Source organism: Antedon mediterranea, chromosome 4 (genome assembly GCF_964355755.1).
Source record: "Antedon mediterranea chromosome 4, ecAntMedi1.1, whole genome shotgun sequence".
NCBI lineage: Eukaryota > Metazoa > Echinodermata > Crinoidea > Comatulida > Antedonidae > Antedon > Antedon mediterranea.
This window is the reverse complement of record NC_092673.1, coordinates 34,001,807-34,012,698: the sequence shown is the minus strand read 5'-3', so window position 1 is coordinate 34,012,698 and position 10,892 is coordinate 34,001,807. Positions and strand designations below refer to the sequence as shown.

The 10,892-nt window shown below is 31.7% G+C and overlaps 1 protein-coding gene across 1 annotated transcript; it reads left to right on the top strand.

Moving 5' to 3' along the window:
• Nucleotides 1-985: 985 nt before the first annotated feature.
• On the top strand, nt 986-10,352 carry LOC140046441 (NACHT, LRR and PYD domains-containing protein 3-like). The gene is made up of 5 exons (XM_072091084.1): nt 986-1,125; nt 4,100-4,270; nt 4,583-5,126; nt 6,231-6,278; nt 6,621-10,352. Exons 3-5 carry the CDS (start codon nt 5,021-5,023, stop codon nt 9,473-9,475), a joined length of 3,009 nt encoding a protein of 1,002 aa, XP_071947185.1. The 5' UTR covers nt 986-1,125; nt 4,100-4,270; nt 4,583-5,020; the 3' UTR covers nt 9,476-10,352.
• The last annotated feature ends 540 nt before the right edge of the window (nt 10,353-10,892 follow it).

The following is a 10,892-nucleotide window of genomic DNA, read 5'->3' as shown; positions in this document are numbered from 1 at the left end:
TTAGGCTTTTGTGTGCTCGCTCTGTTTGTATTTCATAATTTTGTTTTGTTCAATTACCGTCACGTGCATTGCATGTCTCACTCTTGGGAAACAATCACCATTGTATGGCTGGTCCTGAAGACTTATATATTTCGTATCATAATTTCCGGGGACTAAGCTTTCATTCTTAGCTCTGTCCCAACCATGTTGGCCTTGATAGTATCTAAATATTCTTTACAAAAAAAGAATGTATCTTCTTAGATTTAAGTAAGGCCTTATACCATTAACCATGATAAACTTAATAAACAAGGCAAGGCCATTAGTCCAGTCAATCTACGATTGAATAATTAGTCAAAGATCACCGTATACCCCCTCCCCCTTATGTAAAGATCACCGCCTGCCCCCCCCTCCCCCTTATGTAAGGATCACCGCCTACCCCCTCCCCCTTATGTAAGGATCACTGCCTACCCCCTCCCGTAATTATAAAAATGCATAATAAACAAGTGAAAATAAACAAAAAAGCGACTACGCTCCAGTTAGTAGGCCCCGACCCGATAGCCCCATGTGTTTACCCACACAACAAAAACGATGACCAAAACAGAGGTGGTGACCTAGATGACCTGACTATTAACTAAATCAGGGACAATGAATTTTATGCTAATTAGGTAAACCGTTGAACACATCGCGGAAGAAAACAAAAAACAAAGTTCGACACTTTTCTACTTTAAATACACATTTTCTGTTGTCCGATTTTGGTAAACTTTTTACAAGACGTTTATAGTATTTTTATCTATCAAATAAGTGTATAAAATCATTTATTGCAATTTTGTCCACCAAAAATCGTAGATTGACTGGACTAAACAGTGACACTTCCGTGTATGGACGGGCCTGTTACTGTTGCTTGACATTAAACAGCGCAGCAGTTTCTTGTTGCATGTTAGACATGAACCGTACGAGAATCGGGTGAGTATATAAAGTATTGCTTGTTGTAGCGATTTGTCATTCAGTAAGGAGCGGCTCGGGCTGGTGGCATGGACAACACAACTTGCTTTCAGCATTCAAGATGTATATGCTGTTCATCAAGATTCCTGAGCCTCCTTTGCAAGTAAATCGTAACCTTGATGGTACAAGTTAAATCAGTAAATTGTAAGTATGCCTTTTTTGTGTTTTACATACCGCTGTTCTGTAATATCATCCAATAGTTCCTATAGGCCTAAATCATGTAAAGTTTTCTAAATATTTTGCATTTACCTCACACCTCATAAACTAATTTGTTCGTCCATGTTTAAAGATGTATTGTCCCTTTGACTAATTCCAAAAAAATAAAAAATAACACATTTCGAAAAAAGGTGGGTCATTTTGAAGTATCATAATAGTTATTAACTATCACCAAAAATTTGTCGAAAAAAAAGTCATTTAACTAAAATACAGACGTTTTTTTGTTAAAAAAATAACTTTGACTTCCAGTCAAAGTTTTCGATCAAAACATATCCCATAATAAAACGCGCTTGTTTGGCTACTCTGTATGCATAATCATAAAACTTCCTCACGATCTGTGTGAAAATACCTTCTCAACCGTGACGAGTTGTAAACAATCGTAATTAGCATATGCATAATGCGTACTCATGGTTTGAAATCTTTGTTTACTTTCGCTCGCGACGATTTTCCAGACGAAATTTAATCAAACTAATTTACCTGTTAATTACGTAAACTTGTTGGTTTTGGCTTGAATTTTTGACTTAAAGTGAATAACTTTAATATTTACTTTGATATGGCCAATTTAAATTTATAATATTTAGACCTTCATTTTTTTTGTGTTTCAAGGGACAATACATCTTTAAATTTATTAAGCATATAGGCCTAGGGTACCTCGGCAGGTTACAGGGAAATTCGTTATTTACGTGTATATTTTAAAAGCATCACAAAATATTTTTTGGTAGAGTTTTTAGTATTTATATAAGTAGTAAATACAGTGTGAATTATTAAATAAATATTTATAATTAACAAACAATAATAAAAAATGTGTTTTTTATTTATGTACCAAACCTCGGCATGTGTGTGCCAATCCTCGGCATACGCTGCTGCCCAAGCAAGCCCTGGAATTACGCGCGAGCGATTGCGCAATCGATCGTCGATGAAATAGTAGGCCTAGCTAGGCTAGGCCTAGCCATGGCCAGATGTGAAATAAATGAGTCAAAAAACAGCAATATTAAATTTATTTTACCAACAATTATATTTTGAATAAAATTTAATAAACAACATTGCAAATAATTTAATTTAATTAGTTATTTCCGTTAGGTGCCGAAGTCTGGCACATATTTATAATTATCAACCAAACATCTTAACACCCCTCATAAACCCTATATTTTTTCATTGGTTTGAAAATGGAATATTCTGGAATGTTGCTACACTACAGTAGGAGCCTATTTCAATCCCAGACGTGTCCCTCGTGTGTAATTTTTCATGCCCTGGAACTTTAAATGGAACAGTCAGGTGTTAGCTCATTTGTCTATTTTGCTGAAATGTCACTTCCGGTTTTCAGGTTTCAGTTTTTATGGCTACTGGCAGACATGTTTCGCTGGTGTCTAGTAAACGATCGGTGGTTTATATTTACCACCTATAAATAAAGTATATTATATGTTAAGATAAACAAAAATATCAATTATTTAATTAATTATAACTAATATAAATACAACCTGCCAAGGTTTGGCACATTGCCGAGGTCTGGTACATCTACCCTAATCGTTATACAAAGTCACAAATAGCCCATTTCTAATGTATTTTAGTCTGCAAATCAGAAGGAAAGTGCAAGCATTGCATTTTATGAATTTTTTAACCATGCTTGTTATAAAAACCCATGTTATCAATTTTCTAAAGTTTTTCCTTGACCTTTGACCTCAATTTGAATATTTTAATCCAATTGAAAACAAAATAACCATATCTCCGCAACGCTTACATTAAATTAAATAATTTTAGTGTCAAATTATTTGGAAGATGCATATTAATATTCATCCTAATGGAAACATTTGTCAAAAAATGACCGGAAGTATGATTTTTGGTATTTTTGACCTTTGACCTACATGTCATATAACTTGGTAACTAACAGTTGGACAAACTTTAAAAATGTTTCTATTCAGTCTAATACAAACTTTTCCAAGAAAATGACCCAGATTCTTGTTATTGACCTTTGACCTGTACTGGTAGTACACATTTCTATATCTCGAAAACTAGTGGTCGTGAAAGTTTTTTTATGAGAAATTGTTAGAAAAATGTATATTTATATGTTTTAAAATAAAACAGTTTCTATGAAAATGTAAAAGAATCCTATTTATGATAACTAAATTTGTAATTTGTTAACATCCAATAGTATTTGTTATGTATTAAAATGTGTTATATTTGCTGATTTTAGGCACTTAACGTAAATTTATCTGAACTATGGATATTTAATGTAAAATTTGTTTTCTTTAATATAAAGAAAATGTAATCATCTATCAAATAAGACCATTTAAAAAATATTCTGACAAAAACTTAGTTAGTTACAGGTAAAAAAGTGTACTTTTACTTATGTGAACAGCGCCCTCAATCTTTATTTTCCCAAAATACCACATTTTATGTGGTTTCAGAAACTGAACTGGTTATAACTTTTTTTTATAGATTTGTTTTACAGTTACTTGTAATTTACATACCACCTCTACCATTTACTACAGCTACTTCATTTACATATTACGTCTGCCGTCCACAGATACTGTATGTGATTTCCTAGTTTACTGGCAGCCATTTTGGATTTTTCCACCACCTTTCCTCACGATTTCCTCATTTTTTGTTGTTAAGCCACCTGACTAATATCTTGATTGAAAATGTTCATCTGGTTTGTAGTAATAAGTAATTAGAAATGTTCCTTTGTCCAAACCAACAATTAATATGTAAACTAACCTGTAAAGGTTAGTTTATATAGCTTTCACAGCTTTCAAATGACTCTGTAACTTATTAGAACGGAATTACAAATGAATACATTTTTTACACTTGTTGTCTAAATTATGAAATTTGGAATGTCTTTTGAAATCTGGAAATCACTTATGCCACTTTAAAATGTACTTATTTTCTTTGTTTTCGCTTACAGAACTGGCGGATGTTAAACCCGTCATCTGATACACGCTTTGAAAAACATAAACAAGGTATAGGCCTAAGAGTTGTAGGAGGCAGCAAGTCAGGAGAAGCGCCAGAACGACCCACGCCACTAGACATCAGCTTAACATCTAAAGATATTTGATCAACATGGCGTCCGCCAAAGGTATATACAATAATTTGTAACATTTATTTCTATTTCCTAAAACATAATGTAGTACTATCTTGAAAACTACATCTCCTAATGATGCTGGTCACCTTTCACTAATTGTTGAACTCGGGTTGATGATAGCATTGGATTTTATTTTTTAAAAATTAAATTATTTCTACATTCAGCAACCAACCACTGATCCTGCCAGTTACATTTTGTTCATACATCAAATAAGATTATTGTGAATTTTGCGAGATGATGTACGTTAGTTATATTATATAAACTGGATACATTTTTGTAACATTTATTAATGTAATTTTTTCCCAGACAAAACTGCTGAGTGTGATGAAATCGACCTTAAAGAAAAGTTCCAAACTTTAAAAGCTCAACTTAGCAAACACTATGATGGTCGCTATTTTAAATGGTTGAGATTCTGCCTGCATGGATACATACCATTAGGAGACCTTGATCGTGATGATGTTACAGCAATGAGTTTATTTAATGAACTTCAAAGAACAGGTAAAATCACACCGCATAAAGTTAGTCTTTTGCTGGACGTAGCTAAAGTGACAGGTTTCAGTGAAGCAGTAGGTCAAATAAACCAGTATATGGCAGATAACAATGTTCAACTTGTTGACGAGGAGACGCTTTCAACATCTCGTAAAGAACTGTTCCAGATCTTGAGAGGAGTTGGACAAGATGAGTTGAAGAATATTGTTCATAATTATGATGAACTGAATAAATTTGAATTCACAAATATTTGGGATGCTATTTTTGTACTTGAGAAAGAAAACCTTCTTTCTAGATACGCCTTCAAAAATGACTAGATTTACAGATTGTCTTGGAAAATCTGCACAGGATAGAGATGGTGGTATGTATTTTATTTTCTGTTCATATATTCACTCATATTTCAGATAAGAATTACCGGTAACAAAAAGTAATTTCTGTTTGTAGCTGTATGCACCATAGAGTAGTCATTGCTGCAGTATATACCGGTAGTTATTAATATAAATCTGAAAGATCACATCAGCATCGTGACAGTTGTGATCAATATTATCACATTTAAAATTTCAAATACCAAGTGCCTTTGTGTAGGTCTACACCATTATTCAATTTAATTAATACCGGTACTCATGAAAACAAAATAGTGTTATGTTTCCAATCTAATTGATGATTAAAATAAAATTTCCTTAAAATAATTGTTGAATGAACTAGAAAGAAATTTAATTACTATAAGATAGGCAAACATCACTTGTTTTATTTTTATACAGGATAATTTAATGTTTTCTTCTAAAACTATGTCTTGTTTCTATCAATATTGCTTCTAAATTCCATCTTCCATCTATTATAAGTACAAGGCACCATTTTATCGGAGCCTCCAAATTGTCCGCTCGGTGTTTTCCATCATGTTTTTAAACTGTGTACAGTATATGACATGTTTATTTGATGTTGTTATCTAGGTATTGATATTTCGATGTCGAAGTCTATCTTAGTTTTATCGACTTTAGTCTGATTTAATTTGAAATATAATGTTTTTGGCAAAGTTTCACATTGCGGAACCTGACTAATTAGTTCGGCCATGGTCTGGTTTAAAATTTAGTTAAATTTGGCTCTGCTTAAAAGCCTTACTTTTAAGTATGAAAGACTTATAGCAGCCTACGACATGTTTTTAATGCATTTTAGGCAGTTATATTCAAGCGACCTGAAGCATTAGGAAACAGTTACCATGCGGAAGCTTATAGTTTACTAAGGAAGAAAATGGGTATTTGTAAACTCGGACTGGGCACTTTGAAATTTATCATATAGAATATCAATTATGCATTATTTATTAAAGGTTGTCAAAAAGTCAAGCAACTCTACTGCATCTTTTAAATTTTTAATAAAACATTTACATTATTAATAGTTTGTTGTTTCTTTTCCCATTGCGTTGACAACCAAAGGATCTATTGTTATATAAATATTTATTTTTTTACAGGAGAATCTAGAGTATCAAAACAATGTCAACTATCAAGAAATCCAGAAGGTATGTGTTACTCATTACGTAACAGTGAATGTAATATGTTTTATGTCGCGTCAAAATATTAATTTGTAATTCAATAGTAGAATAATTATAATTGCAGATCATTTTTAAATAACTATTCAAAACAAATGTAGAATAGCTTTAAACTTTCTTTTATGATTATAAAATTATAAAATGATTGTATAATTAAAAGCAAATAATAATTATACATAATCCATTATAAATCATTTTTGACGTTTTTAAATTCTGTGACAATTTTTTATCTCTTACGCAAATATGCTTCGCTACCTTTTGTAATGTTTAGATATTTCTCACAGGTTTTCAATTCATATTTATTTTTTTCAGATAAAATAAGACACTATCTGCTAACCAATCAACAAAGGTTGTACCGCAATTGTAATCGTTTTACACCACAAATCATGAATTCTGCATTTGAAGTAGATATAGCTGATATGTTCACCGAGCTGGTTCTACTACAATCAAACACAAAGAAGGCTGGTGATAAGCATCAATCCAAACCCATAACATTGAAAGATCTTTCACAAATATTTGAATCTACACCTGGAGGTAGAGTTCTTATGAGTGGTGAAGGCGGTATTGGTAAGACTACCTTACTGAGGTATGTTTCATATAACTGGGCTACTAAAACTTCATTTGATATTTTTAAAGGTAAAATACTTTTTCTAATCAACATTAGAGATTTAGACAAAGACCAAACTATTTTAGATTTAATTCTAAAGGAATTTGAACTCGACGACTTTAGCTTAGAAACAGATCTAGCAGAAGATCCAAGATTGATCAAGAAATTTATAATGGATCATCCTGATGAAATTGTATTGCTTTTAGATGGTTTAGATGAATTAAGATTTCAAAACAAAAGTCCACTACGTCTTTTCAAAAAGCAAAGATTAGAGAGAAGTTCAGTAGTAGTTACTTCTCGTTCAATAAATATAGATGAATACATTAAGAACAGCAATCTGCATGTGCAAATTAAAGGGTTCGATAAGAAAAATGTAACAAAATATATTACAAGATATTTTGAACAGGTTGAAAAACCTGAATTGGGAGATTCCCTTGTTGAACAATTGAAAGTTACCGCTGTGGCTTATCAAATGTGTAAAAATCCAATGTTGCTTCTCTCAATTTGTTTCATGTGGGAAGAAGAACAACATCTTGCAACTGACAAAGCAGATTTATTTAAAGCTTTTTTCCTATGTATCTTGAATCAGTTTAACAGAAAAGATAATAGTTATAAAATCCCAGCATTTGAAAATATACCAGAGGAATATTTAACTTCAATGCTTCTGTTAGGAAAGTGTATGTATCACGGATTAAAAAATAATCAACTTTCATTTATTAAAACTGATTTACATACTATAGCTATAAGAGATAAAGTAGACGATACACTTGCTTTAAAGCTGGGGTTTGTATATGAAGACAAAACACATTCAAAAAAGTCTAAATTGGCAAAGACATTTACAGCTCCTCATAAGTTAATAGTAGAATCTTTGGTTGGGTTTTACTTATACAAATTGTGTGAAATATCTCGTTCGGCAACTGAGAATAAGAACAATAAATTGCTACTTTCAATGTTAGAGGATGGAGAATGGGAGAATATAAGAGAAAATGATTTCATAATGGCACGTGAATTTGCTATTGGATTTCTTGGTGCTGGTGCTGCCAAGTTGTTAAAGCATTGGATCACAAATAGATTTTCAACATATCGTTCTTTGATTTTACTTTTGAAACAAGTGGTTAATGAAAAGCATTTGAAGGATGTAGAAAATGATCTGATGGATTATGTAACAAAAACAAAGTTAGACATACAATTTACTTCTGTGTGTAACTCATTACGAATGTTTCTCACTTATCACACCCCAAATGTAAGTGTAGATACCAACAATGTATTTTATCTTATGAGAAAAGTTCATGATATCCTTGAACCCACAATTAATCAAAACTTTTGCGATAATATATCTTCTCAGGAAAAGAGACAAGTACTTTTCCACAGTTTAATTGCTGTGTCAAAGCCTGGATGCCTTTTGCAAAGTATTCATGAAGATTGTATGAATTATATTGTAGAGGAATGTGAAAAACACAATATAAAATATGACATATACGATCACACAATTTATCAAATGCCTAAAACAACTGCTGAATATTTACTTCATATTTTAACAAACTCACCAAAACTGCAAAATGTCATTGCAAATCCTAATACTATTACAGGTACTGTTTTAAATGATATGGTATCACAATGTTGTAGTAAATCAGCACAATCCAGTGAAGTAATACATACTATCCTACCAAGATTTTCACAATTAACTAGCCTGAATATGAATAATAATGATCTCAGTCATATTGATGGCGCTTCACTGGGATATTTATTGTGTATGAGTCCTGTACTGAGAAATATTCATATATATAAATGCAATTTATCAGGTAATGTGATGAATGATATGTTCATAGAGTGTTCTAGTAGAGGAGTTACCTTGGGATTAGAAAAATTGGATATAAGTAATAATGATCTTAGTGAAATGAATGGTTCTTCATTGGCATATTTTATCAACACTAGGCATATATTTCGCCTTGATATGAATAATTGCAAATTATCGAGTAAAGTAATGAATGACATGCTTAAGTGCTCTAGTGGTATAACTACTCGCGGATTAATGTTCCTAAATATAAGTTATAATAATCTCCGTCAAATAGATGGTATTTTATTTAGAAATTTTATAAGATTTAGTCATAAACTAGCATACCTTAGAATGGGTGATTGCTGTTTAACAAGCTGGGTGATAGATTCAATGTTCTGGGGTCACATAGGCTTCGTTCTACATCTATATGAACTTGATATAAGTGGTAATGACCTCTACAGCATCGATTCAGCTACATTGAAATCTTTAATGAATTCTTTAACTAACCTTAAGATGCAACGTTGCCATTTACCAAATCGAATGTTTATAAATTTTAAAAACGGTAATCACAATTGGTTTAGCTTTCGCAATTTATCTGCACTGGATATAAGTGGCAATTACTTCTGGCCACCAATTGATAATGCTAAATTGATATCTTTCATCAGTGTGTTTCCTTCTCTGAGAATCTTTAATGCAGATAACGTATGGTCAAATAATGTTTTCAGATCAGAGTGTTCGCGTAGACATATTAGCCTTGGCCCTTTTGGTGGTATACCATTTTAAGTGGGAACTAGACAGAACATTCATCATAGACAAATTCGGATTAAGTTTAATGTAAGTTTAAGTCATATTATTTATTCAAATAACATTTGTTTCTTTATTAACATTAGGCCTTACATAAATATGAAATTTCTTGATAAAAAAAATCAAATGAAGCAGGAACCTATTTCTAAAAGCAAAGCTTGAATAAGCAAAGAATAAATTTGAGTTTCAATATTATATTTTAGTTCAACTGATACAATAGGACTAGAAAAGAGTATGTTTTACACTACACAGTGTTTCACACTAGGTTCATGAACATTGAAATATTGTATTGTAGTTGAATGCAGATAGGCCTGCTAATATTAAGTATGTCTTACAGAAAATATACGAATTACTGTTACATTTTAATTCATTCTGAAAATGTTATTATTTTGGGCAATCTTCACTTTATACGTTAATCAGTAGGCCTACCAATATTAATGTACGTGCAGTAAAACAATGCTGGCTGGCACAACCTCGCCTTGTTGAAATGCATTTAGAATTGAATGTTTATTACAATATATCAATATTAAAAATACTGTAGTGTCTATAAAGTATACCACAACAACACAATTATTGTATTGGATATCATTGCTGTATAAACTGAATAATCTTTGTTTAAGGAAAACAAGTGTTGTAATCAAAATAGATATGTTCTATGTGTATTTTATTAACACTCGGAAGTAATCACGAGTTTAGAAAGAGATCAAATAGCAAAAGGTACACAATAAGAAAACAGATGATATTATGTATGCATGATGTGAACGGTTTAATTACTGTTTTAAAACTTTTGTGAGCACAATATTTTTTTGTTAAATGCTTTTATAGTATATGATGTATGTTTACAGAGCATTAACATAATAAATGTATAAAAAAGAAATTATACTTGTCATACTTTTACTAGTTTTCTTTTGCCTTTTTTAAAACTGCCTTTTTTAAAACTGACTTTTATGACATTATTGAAATTGATTCTAAAACACTATTTTTTACGATGAGGTTGCTACACATTGACAGGACAAAGACGAATGTGTGACCCAGAGTATTACCTGGGAACCACGTCGGATAGAATTAATATACTACAGTAGCACTGACTTCTATTGTACACTGCCTAGCCTAGACAAGCATAACCTCATTGAAAAATGCTCACATGATGATCCATTGTATGACCTGGGGACCACATGGAATAGACTTTATATACAATACCAATACTGGCTTTTATATAACACCTATATAAATTCCTGTCATTTGATTGGACGAATGTGGGTCACATGGCGTGCAATAGTACGCACTATTCAACGATCGTTAAATAGTACTTTTTGAAACATTTTTGTGTACGAAAAAAAAACGTCTAGATGTTATATAAAACAAATAATGAATGTTTTGTATTCGTGTAATGGTA